Source organism: Cynocephalus volans, chromosome 10, assembly GCF_027409185.1.
Source record: "Cynocephalus volans isolate mCynVol1 chromosome 10, mCynVol1.pri, whole genome shotgun sequence".
Taxonomy (NCBI): Eukaryota; Metazoa; Chordata; class Mammalia; order Dermoptera; family Cynocephalidae; genus Cynocephalus; species Cynocephalus volans.
In genome coordinates this window covers 31,285,798-31,305,871 of record NC_084469.1, presented here as the reverse complement: position 1 = coordinate 31,305,871, position 20,074 = coordinate 31,285,798, and the positions used below count along the sequence as shown (strand labels likewise).

At 40.7% G+C, this 20,074-nt stretch overlaps 1 protein-coding gene across 1 annotated transcript in view; it reads left to right on the top strand.

Moving 5' to 3' along the window:
• The window catches only part of ZZEF1 (zinc finger ZZ-type and EF-hand domain containing 1), a 107,375-nt gene that overhangs the window by 57,839 nt on the left and 29,462 nt on the right, over nucleotides 1-20,074 (top strand). Inside the window, exons 27-38 of the mRNA XM_063109531.1 lie at nucleotides 478-557; nucleotides 2,657-2,750; nucleotides 3,663-4,131; nucleotides 4,840-5,004; nucleotides 8,020-8,139; nucleotides 9,064-9,225; nucleotides 10,802-10,931; nucleotides 12,652-12,790; nucleotides 14,280-14,445; nucleotides 15,070-15,332; nucleotides 16,246-16,418; nucleotides 19,580-19,730. Coding sequence (XP_062965601.1) covers nucleotides 478-557; nucleotides 2,657-2,750; nucleotides 3,663-4,131; nucleotides 4,840-5,004; nucleotides 8,020-8,139; nucleotides 9,064-9,225; nucleotides 10,802-10,931; nucleotides 12,652-12,790; nucleotides 14,280-14,445; nucleotides 15,070-15,332; nucleotides 16,246-16,418; nucleotides 19,580-19,730 — 2,112 coding nt within the window. The remainder of the gene's footprint in view (nucleotides 1-477; nucleotides 558-2,656; nucleotides 2,751-3,662; nucleotides 4,132-4,839; nucleotides 5,005-8,019; nucleotides 8,140-9,063; nucleotides 9,226-10,801; nucleotides 10,932-12,651; nucleotides 12,791-14,279; nucleotides 14,446-15,069; nucleotides 15,333-16,245; nucleotides 16,419-19,579; nucleotides 19,731-20,074) is intronic.

The following is a 20,074-nucleotide window of genomic DNA, read 5'->3' as shown; positions in this document are numbered from 1 at the left end:
GATATATTCATATGTGTGTATGTGTATCTATATCCACCCATATTTTTAATATATATGTACTCTTTTTAAATGAGATCATTTTGTTTATACTGTTTCATCTGCTTTTTTAATTTAATATTTCGTGAACTTTTTTCTATGTCAGTAATTATTTTTTACTCACTTTTAATATTTTTTATTTTACTTTTAGTATTTTTTATATTTTACTTTTAATATTTTACTTATTTTTTTAAGTATTTCTACTTCAGAAATTATTAATTTGAAAAAAGTTAGTTTGAAGTAACAGAGAACCCATACAGGTATTTGTGTCTTAGTTAATTACTTTTTTCCCCAAGTGTCTCTTACCACATCCCCAATGTGTAAGTGTTAGGAGGACTTTTTCTATACTTTAGCAGATTTAGAAGTTACTTTGTGCCTAATGTTGCCGTAGTGAATTGTGTTAACCGAATGTAATCTCTTTGTCTCTCCTTCTTTCCCCAGTACACAGTGGGGGCAAGATAGCCCTGAGTGAAGAGTTTGCACAGGTGTATGCCTTGGCAGATGGGATTCGAATATGGATGGTAAGATTTTTTCTTTGCATACGATTTTGACATATTTTAGGTTTTCCCACCATGATATCATGGAATTAAGTAGCTCTCTTCTCAAAAATATAATTTTAGGAATTTTTTTTAAACTAAGGTTCAATGACAAGAATAAATATAAAATAATTTAGAGTTCTTGAAATCATAATTTGGTGAATGTTGAAAATACTCAGAGTAAACAGGGCTTAATTGAGCCCTCCTTATAGCCTTCAGTAACCCCGAGGGCCACTGGTGTAACTCTTTAGCCTGGAGGGAAAATCATTGCTTTAAATACTGGGCAACCATTGACAGATAGTTTTAGGTAAGAGAGAAGCCTCACAGGTCTGCATTTTAGAAAAATGATTCTATAGCTTTGTTTGTAACAGCAATAACCTGGAAGAACCAAATGTCCATCGGTTGGAGAATAGACAAGAAATTATGTATTATATTATTATATAATGCTATATAGCAATGAAATATAATAATGTAATACTGTATTACAATGAAAGTGAATGAAATAGAGCTACATGTATTAGTATGGATGATGTTCACAAACTCGATGATGAGCAAAAAAAAGCAAGTTGCAGAAGGATGCATAAGTATATTACTTATATAAAGTTTAAACAAACCAAATTTATATGTTTCATACATAAATATTTAGTAAAATTATACAAATGCATGTAGATGATAAACACCAAATTCAGGAGAACTGTTTTTATTTCTTAGGCATGGAGATGGGTACCTATTTATTAGTATTTTTATTCTTTATGTATTTACATGCATCTTAAATATTGTATAGTAATTGGGAAAAAAATCTTTAAATACCTGAATAAGGGATGGATAATGAAATTGGAAGCAGAAGACTAATTGCTGTGGTCAGATGAGGATGGCTTCTGCTGTCTAGGCAATAAAATAATCATCAGGACTTTGTGATTGATGTGAGTGGTGAACAGGAAGGAGGAATTTAGGCAATTCCTAGGTTCCTGATTTGGGTGACTTGGTGGGTAGTAGAAGTATAGACCAGGATAGGAAAAGTGGTTTCAGATCTGGAAGCAGGGAGGCTATTTGAGTTGGGAAATGTTGAGTTTGAAAACATCTAGGTTATCTGAGACATCTAGCTGGAGAATTTAGTAAGTGAAAGAATCTAAATGGCTGCTGTGTCATGGAAATGTCAAGGCAGAGATAAGGTTAACTTCAAATCACTTTTAATAATTTTTTTTTTTAATTTAAGTTTATCTAGGAACAGACAGCCTTGGAGAAAATCCATTAGAGCATAATTGGTGCCCAATACATACTGGATAGATAGAGACTAAAATGGACAGGATCTCTTAAAAGAAACTAAAGCCATTATCATCTGAATGGTAGAGGAGACTCTGAAGAGTGTGTTGACAGAGAAAACAGGGCAGTAGTAGAAGTTTAAAGAAAAATAGTGTCTGATAAAGTTAGCTGTCCCAGACAGTTTAAGTAAAAATGGTTTGGCAATTTTAGCATAGGACAGAATACTGACAGTTGGCAAGAGACCAACCTTTCCTCTAAGACCTTGGCCTCATATGTCACATGTGGCCTTCTGCTTGGGCTGTCAGCACTGTGGCCCATGCCGTGGCTATTGCCTGGGCTGATACTAAGAGCATTATTCTCTGCCTGGAAGTCTCAGCATCACTTAGACCTGTTGCCTCGTTCAGGGTAGAATAGAGATCAAATTTTGGTCGAACTTCTGCAGCAAACTGGATTGTGACCCTAGAAAGACCATTTTTCTAGACCTCAGCTGCTTTATCTTTACTGGGAGGGCTTAGGTAAAGGCCCCTTCAGCACCAGTGTTTTAGAATTTTTAAAATAATAATGTCATGGGTACAAACCCCTCCCAAATAACATGTAGTTGAAAAGAAGGTAATTTTGCAGGTACACCTTTAGACAGATTCAAAGCTTGGATGACTTCAAGGACAAACAAAAACAGCTCACTCCTGTGTCCTCAACAGCTGGACAGTAGCTATAAAGTACTACATGATATCCATGCTGTGCACTTTTGAAGTAGTTGGCTGTGGCTGCCTTTGCCACCCTGTCTGGACAGTATAATTATGTGGCTCAAATCCTCCCCCCAGTTAGAGATGAAGCAGAAGTCCCTGATGAGCCTGGGGAATGAAGTAGAAGAAAAGCATGGTTCAGAAGCAACTGAGGCGAGCCCCGAGAGCCTGGGTGAGTATGCTGATGCCAGCTGTCATAACTGGGCCTTCTGTTTTCATTCTAGAACCCAGAAAACTCGTGAGCTGCCTTCTGTATGATTTTAGTAAGGCGATGTTGACCTAGGGAAAGTAATACAGATACTAAATGTAGTTTCCAAGAATGGGTCACAAATAGAGGAAATGCAAGAGGAGTGATTGTTTATTGACACGCTCCAAATGGGGCATCACGTGCCTTTTGAGCTACTTCTTGTTATGTATTTTTTTTTTTTTTTTTTTTTGTCTTTTTCGTGACCGGCACTCAGCCAGTGAGTGCACCGGCCATTCCTGTATAGGATCCAAACCCGCGGCGGGAGTGTCGCTGCGCTCCCAGCACTCTCCAGAGTGCGCCACGGGCTCGGCCCTTCTTGTTATGTTTTTAAGGTGTGCTCACACTGCCTATTTAGTGAAGTTAAAGAATTAATATTAATTTTTAAAATGATATGGTTATTTTTTTTTAAAACTCTTCTTTTGTAAGAGAAATGTACTGAAGTTTTTACAGATGAAGTGTAGTGTGTTGCAGAGATCTGCACAGGAATGATCTAGACAGTGGGGAGTTGGTGGGGGTGACACAAAATTAGCCACGAGTTGATAGTTATTGAAGCTGGGTGATAGGCACATGGAGAGGTCTCCCGTCTCTCTGTGTTTGAAAATATCCATAATAAAACTTTTTTAAGTGAGCCGATAGTCCTAGCAAGATCTTGATTTGTATAATGAGATAACATTTGATTCTATTCTGTCAGTAGATATGTATATCATTGTATTAATGAAGGTGTTTCTTGCCCTAAATTGTGAAGTTTGAATAGATTGGGTTTTTTTCTGAAAGTAAGCAATAAATTTAATTTTAACTTTTTTTCTTTTCATTATTGTTCTTGTTTTCTGCATTTAGCAAAAGAGTGTATTCAGAAGAGTCTTCTGTTACTTAAATTTTTGCCCATGGGTATAAATGCAAAAGAAAGTTGTGACAAGTCTGTGACTTCTGATGAAACCGATCACCTCCAGCCACTTGACAGGCGCCAGAGGACAAGCTCTGTGGTGGAAGAGCATTTCCAAGCCTCGGTGTCTCCCACTGAAACAACAGCCCCTACTGCAGGAGACCGGAGTCCTGGCTTGGGTGGGCAGTCGAGGCTGCCACCCAGCAGTAGCCCTCCCACTGCAGATTTGTCCTCTGCCACAGCTGAAGAGCTCTCATCACCTTCCACACCTACCCGGAGGCCTCCCTTCACCCGAGGGCGACTCCGGCTGCTGTCCTTCCGATCCATGGAGGAGGCCAGACCGGTGCCCACAGTCAAAGAAAAATACCCTGTGCTGAAGGATGTCATGGAATTCATTAAAGATCAGTCACTCTCACATGAGAGGTGAGCCGGTCATTACCTTTCCAGCACTTTCTCTTTTCAAGCCATAGGTATCCATTCTAGTCAAAGGCTTGAAGTTCATGTTAAAAACGAACAAATAATATTTAGGATAGATTAAGACTTGTATTAGAATATTTAAGAAAAAAAATGGGATTTTCTTTTTCCTTTAAAGAAGTATTTTTTTACTGAAGACTTGTACATTATACTGTACATAAAGTATATCTCAATAATGTACTTTTAGGATAAAAAAAGGAAGCATTTCTTTTGGTAGCTGCCACTTATAAACTTGTCTTATTTTAACCCTGGCAGAAATTTAGGATTTGATATTTCCTGACTAAATTATTTGCCCTTGGGCCTATTTCTCTGGAAGTATTGCACATCTTAATTTAGTGAGGAGTTTTGTGTCCTAAGAATAAAAGTTTTATCTCTATGGGAAAATGAAGATACCAAAGTTTCTTTTTAATTGATTAATTTTAAAGAATGGATTGGTGGACTTCTGGACATTTGGTGTGAACTGATTGGTAATGCTGCTGAGTGATGCCTAAAAGCAGTAAACCAGTATTCATATTCTTCCTGAATGGTATTTCTAATACCTCACAATAGTATTTTCTCTTTATTAATATGGCATCAGAACTTGGGTAGAGGTTATGTGTTCTTTCTGCCCCAGCTCAAGTGTTTTTTGGGTGTTCCTGACTTGCGTTCTGTCTCCAGTGTTGTAAAGGTTCTTTCCTTGAGGAAAGCCCAAGCCCAGAGCATCCTGGAAGTCCTGAGGATAATTCAGTATTGTGCAGAATCCCTTGGCCAGCCTCATTGCTTCCATCCACCATATATACTCTTCCTGTTGGAACTTCTAACTTGCCAGAAAGATTTTACCAAGTAAGTACAAATGACAAGTCTACAAGGAAAACAAACAGAAGTGATTTTAAGGCAATCCTAGTTGTCTTCTCTAGTTAGTAACTCCATCATTTCCATGTAGGACACAAAGTTACATTTTTGGTTAACTCATTCTCTCATCCCAAGGAAAAATGAGTTAGTCTTTTAGTAAGTAAATACCAGGAACATGTTTATTACTTCTGATGAGTTTATCAGCTTTATTTTACTAAATATTGAGAATTGTATTCCTCAAATACCCATACTTGTCATTTGACTCATGGAAGCTCATTTACAGTAATGATATTCATCTAAGTACCTCACAAGGTCATTCTGATTTTCATTTAATAAATATTTTTTGAGTTCTATGCCAGGCTTTGTTCTAGGTGTTATATACATAGCAATGGACAACACAGACAAGGTTCCCGTTCTGACTGAGCTTGTATTTTATTGAGGAGAGAGAGAAACGGTTAAAAAAGATGAGAAAACATCAGATATCGATATTGCTGTATGGTGATTTAATACAGAGTGACCTAGTGGGGTGGTCAGGGAAGGCAGGCTGTGGAGATGGCATGTAAACCAAGAGACAAATGACCAGCTAGGATTGGAGAAGAGCAGTTAAAGCAGAAAGGACAGTGCAAAGCCTCTCTAGGGTGGGAATTAGCCCAAGCAACAGAAGAGAGATAGTGTGGCCGAGTGAGACCAGGAATGGGAAGAGACAGGGTCAGAGAGTTAGGCAGGACCCTTATCACTGTAAGGTATTTAGGTTTTATACTGAGTTGTAGATGGGAAACCACTGGAGATTTTTAAGCCCAGGAGAAACACACTTCAATTTATATTTATAAAAGATACCTCTGGCTACTGTGTGAAAAACGGTGGAAATAAGAAACACAGTTAGGAGACTGTTGTAGTCCAGGCAAGAGATGGTTTGGACCAGGGAGTAATACTAGAGATGGAGAGAAAAGGATTAGATTAAGGATATATTTTGGAGGTAGAATTGCCAGGACTTATTGATAGACTAGATGTAGAAGGTGAATGAAAGAAAGGAATCATGGGAAAAGAAACTCCTAGAATTTTGGCTTGAGCATCTGGGTGGATGGTGATGCATTTTGCTCAGGGGAAGAGTATGGAAGAAACAGATTGGGGTGAAAATCAAAAGATTTGTTTTGACCATGTTAAGTTTGAAGCACTTTGATATATATGTACAGATATCAAGAAAACAGAAATCAGAGTCTAAACTTCTGGAAAGGAGTCAGGACTAGGCGTAGAACTTAGCATGCCGATGGTGTTTAAGGCCACGATGCCAGATGAGCCCTCCTAGGAAGAGTATAGAGAAGGGGCCCAGGACTGAGCGTTTGGGGCATTTCTTTATTTAGAAGTCAAGCAGAGGAAGAAGTCAGCTGAGGAGATGAAGAAGGAGTGGTCATTGAGGTAGATCGAAAACCAAGGGATAGGGGTGTCAAGAAGCCAAGAGAAGAGCTTCTCTCAAAAGATAAGAATGGTCAGTGTGTCAACTGCTGATGGAGAGTTTGAGCAAGATAAAACCCACTGAATTGGTAGCAGTCTTACTGGAGCCATTGGGCCAAAAGCCCAGTTAGAATGGGTTGAGAAGAGAACGGGGGTGATAAAATAGAGAAACTCAGACAATTAGTTTAAGAAGTTTGGCCTTAAAAGGGAGCAAAGAAATGGGTCAGTAATTGGAGGGGGATGCGGGGTCAACTGGGGGTTTTTAAGTGATATTAGAGTACTTTGTATGCTGGTGGGAATGTAAGCTTGATGCGGGAAGAGGGGACAATTTGCAGTAGCAGCTGCAGAAATACAGAGAATGGCCTTCAGTAGAATCAAGGAGGCTTCTATCTGTGGTAGTGGGAGGAGACAGGACAGACAGGCAGTGTTGGGAGAGATGCAAGTTGGTTGGTAGATTTGGTGGTGCAAAGATGAGAGAATTCCTGTGTGATCATTTCTGGTTTTTTTGTTTTTTGTTTTTTTAATAGAGTATGAGGATAGTCATAAGTGAATAATGAAGGTTGAGAGGGGAGGTGATGGCAGTTTGATGAGAAGCTGGAAGATTTTAGATAGTAATGACAATTGAGAAAGCCAGTCAACTAGACTGCCTGACAGTCTTGAGTGCTTATTTGAGAATTTTGGTTGTGAATTTGCAGTGTTACTAGTCACCTTGGTTCTGAGGCATTTCCTCCAGCAACATTCGGCTGCTTTGATATAGGTATAAGACTTCTCAGGCAAGTACATGCAGGAAGAAAGAGGAAAGAGAGCTGGTGTTTGCTAAGGTGTGATCCAGTGATGGGCCCTGTATGGAGAAGGGCACAAAGAGAAATCATGGTGAGAGCAGGAAATGGTGAACGTGATGCAGCGTCATGAGCTGGGCTCATTGGGATTGAAGAAAAGCCAGTTGTGGATCCTAAAGTAGGTGAGCAGGACAAGCAGTTGTTTCAGAAGTGGTGCTGTTCTGTGATGACAAGGTCAAGGAAATGACCATTAAATTGGGATGGCTAAGGGGATGGGAGAGGAGATCATTGGAGGTGAAGATGGCAGAGAATAGAGAGAAAGAAATGAAGGCATTGTTTCCATGGATGTTGAAATCATTAAGGTGACAAAGATCAAGGCAGAAAAGGCAATGAGCTGGATGCTGAAGCCATCAATGAAGGGAGCCGGAGGGGTGGGCATGATTGTGTGGAGAGGATGACAGGAGCTAATTTGGGGAAAGTACTTAACACAGTCTCTGGCATTCAAGTAGTGATGGGAGGAGTGGTTTCTATATTAACAAAGAAAATAAATAGTCATCATCTAGTCTTCTGTGGGGTAACTCTCTTGACCCAGTCGAATGAACTCCCTTGCTGTTTTGTCCATTACTTTCCAAAGTTGTTATATTTTGTATTTTCTCAAGTTCCCGCACCACTTTGTTTAGCTTATGTCTTGTCTCTTTTTCATGTAGGGAATAATGGTTATTAAGTAAAAGATGTTCTGGCAATTAAGTAAGTTGGCATTTTCCTCCATTCCTAGTTATTTCGGACACTTGGAAGGCTGTGGAGCTGATCTACACAAAGAAATTCGAGACACTTACTATCAGTTTGTTCTTTTCTTGGTCAAAGCAGTTAAAGGATTTAGTAGCGTAAATGACAGGTACTTGATAACTTTATAATTTCTAGAAAAAATGTACTTTTTTCTGATTTTAAAAGAAATACATGTTCAATGTGGAAAATACAGGAAAGCATGAAGAATAAAATTAAAATAATCTCTAATCTTACCATCTAGAACTAATCACTGATGTTAACTTATTGGTATATTTTCTTGTAGTCTTTTTTCTGTCTGGTGTGTACATTTTTTTAAAAAGAGATGGGTCTTTGTTATGTAAGAACTTGTAAACTGTTCTTTTCTTCTTCTTTTTTTAGAGAATTCTTTTTTTTTTAGCTACTGGCCTGTACAGGAATCAAACCCTCAAACTTGTTGTTATCAGCACTATGCTCTCACCAACTTAGCTAACCAGCCAGCCTATTTTCAGATGTATCATGTGCAGTCTTAAAACTTGAGTATAAAGCCATTTCCAAATCTCTTCCTTAGTAAGTGGTTTAGACATTAACTTTAAACCAAATGGTGCTTCTGTAAATCTAAATTGTATAACCACGGCTAATTTGGGGCTGGCCCTGATCTTGCTATTTTGGGGGAGTAGATTTTTACTACTCAGTCATTTACAATAAAATGCCCCTATGGTAGTCCTGGCATGGTGGAAGCCTTACTTTATACTTTTTCAGAGTTTTTTTGGGTTTTTTGGCGGCTGGCCAGTATGAGGATCTACCTTGATGTTATAACACTGAGCTCTAACCAACTGAGCTAACTGGCCAGCCCATCTTTTCAGAGTTCTTTTGCTTAAGCTTTGAAGAATGTTTATATGGAGTGTGAGAAATTTGAAAGGAACTCAAGCCAGCAATGCGCATTTCCCTTCTGCTTTCCAGTTACAAACAAACCAGGTCATTGACTTGCATTGTTTCTGTTGTCTCTGTTGGTAATGGACAGCTCTGATAACTGTTGCCTTCGTGGTCTCTTTAGGTCCTTGCTGCCTGCCTTATCCTGTGTTCAGACAGCCCTGCTTCATCTTTTGGATATGGGCTGGGAACCCAGTGATCTTGCCTTCTTTGTTGATATTCAGTTACCAGATCTTCTCATGAAAATGTCACAGGAAAATATAAGTGTCCATGACAGTGTGATCAGGTAAGAACACAGGCCTGCATTTTGCAGTTCCTAAAGCACATTATGAAATACAGGGATCATAGCATGGTGGTCACAGCACGGACTCTGGAGCTAGGCTGTCTGTGTCATATCTTGGCTTTGTCATATGCTAGCTGGTGCCTTGGGCAAGTTATTTAACCCCTCTGTGCTTCAGTTTCTTCATCTTTAGAGCTGGAGGTAATAAGGGTACCTGCCTCAGAGGCTTGTTGAGGAATAGATGAACAGTATTTTTGAATGTTGAGAACTGTGTCTGTGCACAGTAGTGCTGTGTTGGTTGGTGGTGGTGATATGTGAGCTCTGAGGATGAGGATCCTCTGCATTTTGGGAGATCCTAGTATACCTTGTTGAATTGGAAAATCCTTTTGTATATCTTTTGTTACATGTATGTGGGATATAGCCACTGTAACCTCTTGCACATTATAAGGACTTAAATTATGAGGAATAAAATAGTAGGTGAAGTTTTTTTTTCTTTCCAATTTTGACCAGTATTCCTCTTCCCTACTCAAGCCCATTTCCCATTAGCCGTGTGCAGAAAAGAAGGGAAAAGAGAATGGGAGAAGAAAAGCAGTGTTAAGAGGAGAGAATTGGGAGGAAATGAATGAGTCAGCACTGGAACAGTTTTCACTCTCAGAAGAGATATTCTGGGGAAGAGGGATAGGATTAAGCTGTCTCCTTGTTTACTAACCTCAGCCACTGCCCTGCTGTCAGGGCACTGTTGGCAGAGAGAGGGGACACAACACTGTGGAGGGCATCAGCATGCTGGTTCTTCAGCTTTCTGCCTGCTCATTGTTTCCAGCTTTGTCTGCACCTCCATGGTACAGTCCTGGGGGGTGGAACCACACCCTTCACACCAATCCCTCGTGACACTTAGCCCAAACCTAAGTATGAGTAGGCCTAAAATCATTTTGTTGGAATGCATGCATGAATGTATGTGTTTGTTGGATGGTAAATATTTTGTATTTACTATCAAGCAAATCTCTTTGTGTTTAAAATTCTGGTTGCTAAAATAAACTGTAAACTGAAATTGTGGAAATTTATAATTTTGCATCTAAAAGGAGCTTCTGAGATCACCTACCTGAAACTCTTTATTTGAAATGAGGAAACTGAAGACCAGGGCTAAGTAATGTGCCAAGCTGGTGGCAGAGGTGAGGTCTCAGGTCCTCCTGACTCCCATCTCGTGCTAATTCTGCTAAGATGTGCTGGGCATGTCCAAATCAGACTTTTTTTTTTAAAATCACTTTATTTGGTTCCAGTGCCTGGCACATAGTAGATTTACCACAATGGTTGTCAAGTGGAATTATGCCATCTAGGTAAACCTTTTAAGCTCTGATTTCTCACCCATTATCGTCTACTCTGGAAAGGGCTTCTCCCTTTTTATTGGTATAAATCTATCAAATACCTAAGCAATCCTGGGGCTTTGAGAAGCAATTGACCTTTTCCCCTCAGAAGTTTAAAATTGCCCAATATGTAAGACCCATAGGAAACAGAGTGTGCTAACCAGCTCTTTCCTTGGTTATTGAGGGAGGCATGCTTTTCTCTCTGTATGTCCTTCTTTCAGCCAATGGAGTGAAGAAGATGAGCTTGCTGATGCCAAGCAGAATTCAGAGTGGATGGATGAGTGTCAGGATGGCATGTTTGAAGCCTGGTGTGAAAAAATAGCCCAGGAAGATCCAGAGAAGCAGAGGAAAGTAAGACCTCTCAACTAGAGTCAACTGAAGTGATTTACTAGGAGTTTAGAGAGGAAATTGTTCTTGGGGGAGCTCCAGCAGGCTGTCTCCCGAGAGGGCTCCAGGTGGCATTCAGTACCTTAGTGTTTGGTCTTTCACATGAGGGGCTCTGAATCTTGATTTGACCACTCAGATAGTGGCTCCCTCCCATAGAACTAGACTTACAGAAAATTGGCTCATGAGGCTGACATATAGTAGTAGGTGCCAAATTATTAATTTACAGTGAGAGAATTACTGAAGGGCCTGGGCTCCAGTGGCCTTGGGGCAAGCACATTCTCTTCCTGTAGGCAGCAATATGGGAAGCCACATTTCCATCAAAAGGCTGCCTGGAAGCAACATGTGTACACAGAATCAGAGTTATGTGATTCAGAAGTGTAAAGTAAAGGCATCACACTCAGATGGCCTGCATGTCCCTCTCCACACTGGGGGTTATATCTGTCACTACCACATGTGCCGGGCATCTGCTGCCTCAGATTCATTTATTTTCTAAGTATTGAGTACCTACTATGTGCCAAGCACTTTGCTCATATAGCACCTCTGCAGTGCTTGGATGGAGCACACCAACTGGGCTTCTGTGATGTCCTCTCTCTGTATGTTAATATCTTATTGAGAGCCATTCTGTAGTTCTGGGTTGACCTGGCATATTTGCTCTGTTCTACTACTGTATGGTGACTTACTGATTGAGCTCCCTCCTTGCTAGGCCTTAAAGATAAACCATACTGTAGCCTCCACATACTTTCCAGTAAAATAATTTATTTTCTCATGAAACAGTTCCTTTACTATCTCCCCAGAAAGCTGTTCTTTTTAAAGGCCAGGAAATAATGCTCCTTTTGCAGTGTTTCCTATATCCATGAATACTACCATTGTCCAGCCAAGTACCCAAGCTAGAGATTTGGATGTGGTTCTTGACCCTGCCCTTTTATTGACCCCATATCCAGTCTGCCTCCTTTCCGAATACCTCTCAAGTCTGCCCACCTTTCGCCATCCCTCTTACTGCTCAGTCCCAGCCCTCATCACCTGCCGTGGGGTTACTTCCACAGCTTCTGTCATGGTTAGTCTCCCTGAATCTAGTCTTACGCCCTTCAGTCCATCTTTGCTCAGCAACCAAAGGAACTTTTAGAATGCTCAAATCTGACCACGTTACTCTTCTATTTAAAAATAGTAACTCTTTAGACTAGGATTCAAGGTGCTTTATGGTTTAACATTTCTAACTTTATCTGGTTATTTTCTCTCTGTATTGTATTCTACATTATGTATTATTGCTGATTTCATAAACCCTTTTCTTGCCCTCTTTTTGCCTCCTATAGAATTTGTAATTCCTTCTATCTGACATGCCCACCATGCTTACCCCCACCCAACTAATAGCTGTTTGTTCCTCAGGTGTCAGTTGAGGACTTATCCTCTGAAAAATCTTCCTTGACCTTTCTAATACCCTAAGGATAGCTGTCTGCTCTGTTCTCTGAGCCTCCTGAATTTGCCTGTCAAATCACTTATGCTTCCTGGTCATCATCTGTTTGCTTGAGAGAATTCCCAGCTAGACACTAAGCTCATCATCTTCAAATCCTAGCACATACTACAATGCCTAGAACATGTTAAAGACTTATTGAATGAATTAATTGATTAATGAGTAGTGGTCACACTAGAGTGTCTGTTGGCTAATTGTGTTTATTTCACCTTATAGATGCACATGTTTATTGCTCGCTACTGTGACCTGTTAAACGTGGATATCTCTTGTGATGGGTGTGATGAGATTGCTCCCTGGCATCGCTACCGGTGTTTACAGTGCAGTGACATGGATCTCTGCAAAACCTGCTTCCTAGGTAAATTTTATGGACTGAGTATGCCATATCCAAAAGTAATAATTGTTTCTCTTTGCTGCGATCTTGTCATTTTTTAAAACTCCCATTATACTAAATAAAAATACTGCCCATTGTTGTTCTCTGGCTTGTTGGCAAATATGAGTCTTATCTATGCATCTAAATGATAAGCTCCATAGCTCTCTTATCTGACATCCTTCCGTCTTTCATCATGCTGGATATAGGCACTTGATGCACATCCAGGACCAATGAATGTACACTAAGGTAAGTTTCCAAGAAATAGTTTTTGCTTTTGAATCATGCAGTATTTACAAGTAATGAAATACATAAAAAAGGAAACTTCAGAGATTCTTTAATACACTTGACTATAGGTGCTGAGGTAAAGCAGATCAACAGTAATGGACATTAGAGTGTGCATGGCCCATCAGTAAAAAGATGCAGGCCTGTCCTGGAATAATTTACAGTCTAGCAGGGAGACTGGACATGTCCACATACTGTCTATTCCAATACAAGAGAGTATGTGCTGGGTTGTAAATGAGTGGTACAGAAAAGTTCAGCAGTAGTAGCAACATGCTTCAGGGAGGTGGGATGATAATTGGTCTTTGAGGAGGGTTAGAACTGGGTGATGTGAAGGGAACATTGGAGAGAGAAAAGAGGAGTGAGCCTCTGTGGTGAGATGATATAGACACATTTGAATGTCTGTCCAACTGAGTGATGATGGATTAAGACAGGTGGGGCTGATTGGACCTCAAGATACTCAGCTAAAGAATTTGAACAGTCTGCAGACAAAGGGGAGTGTGTTTTCAAGCAGGGTATTGACATGATCAGACCTGTGTGAGAGGAAGGTGGTTCATACTGTTAGAGTTTCCTTCAGGAAGTCAGTCACAGTACTCACAAGAGCATTAGAGCCTGGACCAGGTTCGTGGCAGCAGAAACAGAAGTGGCTCACTTGAAAGGAGCATGAAACAGAGTACATGACAGAGCTTGGAGACCCTTGGACTTCGAGTGAGGACACCAGAGTAGCCAGTCTCTTTCATGACCATCTTCTCTCGTTCCTTGGGTCTGGGGTTACGAAGTGTGTTTTCATCTATGATTCTGGAATGAAAGAGTAAGAACAGAAACCTGATTCCTCCTCAGTGCTTGTTAACAGGAATACACCCACAGGTGCTTAATATTTGTCAGAGGAGGGGCCATGGGAGACAGCTCACAAACTGGCATGTGGACTTGTTTCTGCCAAGCGGCGTTATGATGGGAACTGGTAATTTATTTGATCAGACTGTGGCACTGGAAAAGGGTTGGGTTAATCCACTTGCCATTGCCTGGAAGTTCTGGGCCAGGAATCACCCTGGTCTGCAGAGGATGATGGTGGCCCCTGCCTTCCTGAGTAGTCCACAGGGAGCGGCTCTGGTTCTGGGATTGGTGTGACTTTGGAAATTAGCCCTTCCAGGAGCCTTTGCCCTGTCCACCTTACACTGCTGTTTCTTTTCTCCAGGTGGGGTGAAGCCTGAGGGCCACGGGGATGACCATGAAATGGTCAACATGGAGTTTACCTGTGACCACTGCCAGGGTTTGATCATAGGCCGGAGGATGAATTGCAATGTATGTGATGACTTTGATCTTTGCTACGGATGCTATGCAGCAAAGAAATACTCCTATGGGTACGCTCAGATCACCTGTAGCCTTGTAGCCTTTTCTTTACGTGTTCCTTCACTTGAAAAAGGGGCTTCTTAACTTTTTTTAAAAAAGGTATTTTATTAGTAAAAATTTCAAACGTATCCAAAAGTTGAGAGACTGGTACAGTGAACCCTCATATACCCATTACCCAGTTTCAGCAATTAGGAAGATTTTTGTTATGTGTGCTTAGTTTATTCCTCTCTTTTTTCCTTTTTTTTTCTTTTTTAAAGTAAATTTTAAAGCAAATTCCAGACCTTAAATCATTTCCTTCCTACACACTTTAAAATCATCTCTAAAAATTATGGGCATTTTCTCACGTTCCCAAAATGCTATTACCACACCTTGCAAAATTCACAATAAGGAGTTCTTACTTAGCCTGGTTTCCCCAGTCTTTTGGGGGTTGTGAAATCCTGAAATGGTATGTCCTGCGTTTGTATTTGGTCATTTTTCTGGGGAGAGGGCCCATGCCTCTCTTTAATTGTTCAATAACCACAGCCTAGAGGTAACTCTCACCTAGTTGTGACCAAGCTCGTGCTCCTCTGAGGCCCTGTGCTCCTTTATGGAGCCTCACAAAGGCTTGTAGGCCTCACATGTTTTTGCTTTTACAGCCATTCACCTACCCACAGCATCACGGCCCACCCAATGGTGACTATTCGGATCAGCGACCGGCAGAGGCTCATCCAGCCCTACATCCACAACTACTCCTGGCTGCTCTTTGCCGCCCTGGCTCTCTATAGCGCCCACCTGGCCAGTGTAGAGGACATGGACGGGGAGAAGCTGGATCCCCAGGCCCGCAGCAGTGCCACCACCCTGCGGAGCCAGTGCATGCAACTTGTTGGGGACTGTCTGATGAAGGCTCACCAGGGAAAAGGTGACTGTTTATCACACACAGAAACCAAAACCAACCCTCCGCTGCTGGTGAAGGAAAAGCCCTGCAGAAATAAAATACTATGCCTGGCTTAGAGGCAACAAGATCGGGTTTTCCAGAAGTGGGGCTCACCTTGGTGTGGAACTTAATTTTAAGTTTCCAGATGGATTTGAGAGAATTGTTGGCATTAAAGTGGCATTTAGTTTCTCTCAAATATTTACATGAAGATGTACAAAAAAATTAATAATTGAAACTCTTGACATCTGTGGATGCAGTAGTATTTAGTATTTGAATCTACCAAATTTTGCTGAAGATATACAGACTTTTTTTTCACCTGGAGTGGAAATCCACTTTTACAAACTGTATTCTAGATGAAAGCTATTTGCAAGTAAAATAGTTTAGCAAAATATATAGATGATTCTGACTTTACTGAGGGGTGCTAGGGAGAAAATAACTTGAATGTTAAATTCTGAGACATTTAAATTTCTCTCAGTTAATGGATTCTCATTCTAGTTAACATTTGGGAATCAGACCTGTATTAGGTAGCAGGTCAGTAATACCAGTGCTTCAAAGTGATTTTGTTAGCCATTTGCCAGTGGCAATTTAGAAATCTAGTTGTGTGGGGCTACTATAATATAATGTTTATGATTTTCTAAATAAGATAATCTTGTTGTATCTTATCTCTTCTGTTGTTAATAAAGTGCAGGTATCCCTCGCTATCCAAACTTTCACCATCTGAGATGAGGAGCTAAATAAATTTAGATAGCTAGGGATGTTTGTATTGAGCACTCTTGGGTTTGGTTTGCATAGAACTCAGCCACCTATTTCTATTTAGTGGCAAAGTGACTTATGGCATTTGCAGGAAATAACCTTTGCTATAAACTTATAACCATTCCCTTATTTGCTTCTCATATAGGTCTCAAAGCTCTAGCTCTTCTTGGTATGCTGCCAGATGGTCACTCTGCCCCAGAAAATCAGGCCCTGCCAGTCATTGTGCCTACCCGAACATCAGAGGAGCAGCTAGAGAAGAAAGCTGCCCAGTTTACCACCGAGGAGTCGTCAGAGGCAGGCCCTTTAATGCACTGCAGTGTAAATAGCAGTTCTTTACTACACAGAATCCAAGGTTGAGTTCGAGAGAGCCATTCACACAAGGCAGCATAGCAGAGACATTAGGAGCACAGACCCTCGACCCAGACTGCTGGGTTCAGATCTTTGCTCTGTCAGACCTTGAATGTGTTACTATAATCCCCTTGCTTCTGTTTTTCTCATCTGTAAAATGGGGATGATAATAATTATATCTATAACATTAGGTTGTTGTGAGGAGTTACATATATTACACACTTTGAGCTATCGTATGTAAAGTGCTAAGAACACTGTTCATAGTAAGATTCATGTCAGTGTTAACTACTCCCATTACCTGCCTCCTGGTGGTTTTTAAGGGTTGAACAAGATTATGCACCTAAAGAAATTAGTTCCTAGCCCATGGCAAGCACTGTATACCTGTAGCTCTTTTTATATTTAGTCAACATATAGGTCATACTAAATCTTTACTATTTACCAAGTAGGTACAGTAGTTTGCATATAGCTATATAAATAGGAAAGCCTTTCTGCATCCAGATATAACCTGTGATAGTGACACTAGATTGTTTTGTGGAAGAGTACAGCATGGCTTCTGTGATGCTGTCTCCAAAGCTTGACTTTATGCTGCATATGCCCCAGACTTTGCCTCATGAGCCACTGATGTTTCTGTCCTCTGTCTTTGTCAGGTCACTAGTTAAAGGATTCTCCCATTTGTTGGTTATAGCTTACTGGGATCCCATTGTCATGCAGAGGAAGACAAAAGCAAAGGTGGCCCACAGAGACATGAGCATTTCTATTATCTTCATTCAGCCAGAGAGCCAGTAGAGGACAGGCCACGTAATCTCTGAGCTGTCGACATTTTTTAACACAAAACCCCTTCCCCCAGCAGCACTTTAACCACCCACAGATTATGGTGAGGGCAGAGACAACATTATCAGGAAGGACAGGATAAATGATCAGTCTTCACCTCTGAGCCTGGGAATATTTGTATCTTCTTGTGAGCTCTCAGAAACATGCTACCTGTAGGCACTTTGCTCCCCCATTTATCTATTTATTCATTTATTTATATCACAATGGACTCGTGGATTTTTTTTAATTCAGTGAATTAAAATCTGTTACTTTTCAATATTTATTTTGATGCTCAAATTGTCCCATGTTTGGCCAGTGGGAACTCCTTCCAGCTGGCTTTTGTGTCCTTTTGATATGTCACCATTATTCTTTGAACATTTCCTTAATTTTTGATACAGAAAGATGTTTCAGGTTTGTCTTAGGCTTTCCTTGCCTGGGGACTGGAATGAGACTTTTTCCAAGGAGGTTCCAGGACATTATTTTTATTCTTGAGCTATCCCCACCTTTTGGGTACCCTTCCCACGAGCAGCTGGCCACCCAGGGTATCCTGCCTCTGGTTCAGTCCCTTGGTCTTGTAGCAAAGGTGCAGTTTCTACCACTGTCCCTACAACAGAACCTGAGTGTTGCCACTACGATCGCCTTAAGGACCATATCCCATTGGGGCCCTGAGTACAGATCACTTGTTTTTGAACTCCCACATGCTTATAGCCAATCCCAGGCCCTATTAAGGGCATCTACTCTACCTCCAGTGACTAGAGATACTTTTTGTTTTAAACAATCGAGAAACTAACCTTAGCCAGAGGGCATCATCCAGAGGATTCTGTTTACAATGGCCTCAGGTTGGTAACGAGGCTCCCTTGGGTGCAGTGGAGTGCACCTGCAGTGGCCCTTTGCAGTCCTGTATAATAGGAAAGAAAAAGACTAAATTTATTCACCAGAATTTTAGAATTATATTGTCTTCACAAAGTGCCGCGTGGTACAGGGAGTATTGTGTCTGAGGTCTTTCCAGAGGGTACACTTTTAACAAGGCAAGTAGCTCTCCCAGTGTGAGTCCCCTCTTAGGAAAATCTTATAACTACTGTGTTCTCAGGAGGAGATTGTGAATACAGTCTCCAGAGAGAGGAGAATAATTTAGTTGCCACTGGGAGATGGCAGTACCTTCTCCTGACTGTTTGGTGTTGCATAATACCCCACCTTTGGTTCCAAAGAGTCAAAGTCAAGTTTGGCCTTACCAGACTTGGACCTGGGCTACCTCTGTCATGCACAGAAGACTTCTCACATTGCTTAGATTCGGCATGTAAGCATGTGTCACAGTAGGAAAAAAGTGTGCTGAGGGCCCTGGGAGTGCAGGCCATCACTGGGGAGCTGTGATGCACCCTCAGGAGGTGCAGGCTGAAGGTTGTCACTTTGTTCAGCCGGGCAGCTCACTGCCAGACTCCTGGTCCCAGAAAAGTCTCCCAGCTCTATAGAGAGCCCCCTTTACAAGTCTCATTGCCAGAGTGGGATTCTCGAAAGGGCATCAAAGATATGCTAGTTCGATTGTTTTTGAGAACAACTGGAAAACAGTGCTAGAAAGTGATGAGAGGGTGTGAGTATGTACATCTTGGAGTAGTGTCTGGTTTTGTTTGATCAAGTAATATCTGTGATTGGTTTTGAGAACAACTACTATGTTAACAAAGGTAAACTCTATAGCAAACTGAGAGGAAAGATGCACAGCCCACAACTCTGTCCCACAGCCTACAGAATGCCAGTTTCTAAGTCAATAAAATAGCTTTGTCTGTGGCAGTGAAAGTGATATCATGTTTCTAGGCTTTAGATTCAATGTAGTCTTATCTTCATAATAATATTAAAGATAATATTAAGTACAAGATATAAATAATTTTCTAATTATTCCATAAATAGGTATTTGTTTGGTTTTTCTACTGAAGGGGAAAAAATGTATGTCAAAGGTAGTCATCATAGTGTAATAGGAGGAAATTTGCAACTTTGTCTTTTCTTAAGGGAAGAACTTTCTATACTTGGCTTTGGAAAGCTAAATAGACTGTAGTAGAGGTGTGATATAGAACCATTGCTTGCGTGAGTGCAGGCTCTGACAGAGGGGCATTTGGAAGATGTTTGGGGGTATGTGACACAATGGTTACTCTTAATTATAGTACAGTTTTATCATAAGAAACGAGTGGCATTTTCTAATGGAAGTCAAAAGTTTTTAAGTCTATGAAGACTGATTGGCTAATGATAAAAAAAAATTATATTATAAATATTAATGGAGTCAACTGTTGTTATAAGAATCCTTAATTCTTTTACCCTCTCTGTTTTTTTAGGGAAAGAGAGTTGTTCACGAGGAAGTCAGACCTTTAGATTACAAGCAGAGAAATAAGGCAGATGAAGGTGTATCATTAATGAAGGATCCTTCATGCCAGACCCAAATTTCAGATTTACCTGCAGATGCTAGCACACCTACAGGACTTCCAGGTAAAGACTATTTGACCATTACCTTGACATTTTTCATCTTAAAATGCACAGATACCCATCCCTGAAGCTGATTGTTGCACACAACCAAGAGTGTGTGGTTTCTCTGTTCCATTCAGATGGGGCTGATAACACTTTGAAAGTCATCTTTCCTTCATTTTGACTCCTTTACTACTTTATTCTCTGTATTTCCTGAGTGCTTTCTCTGTGCCAAGCACTGTGCTAGACCTGAGGGATGAAACAAGGACTGAATCAGACAGATAGAGACGTAGTTCCTGCCTTCATGGAGCTCATGGTCTAGGAGGTTTTAGGACTAAGATACAGGTAATTGTAGTGTGAGGTGGAAT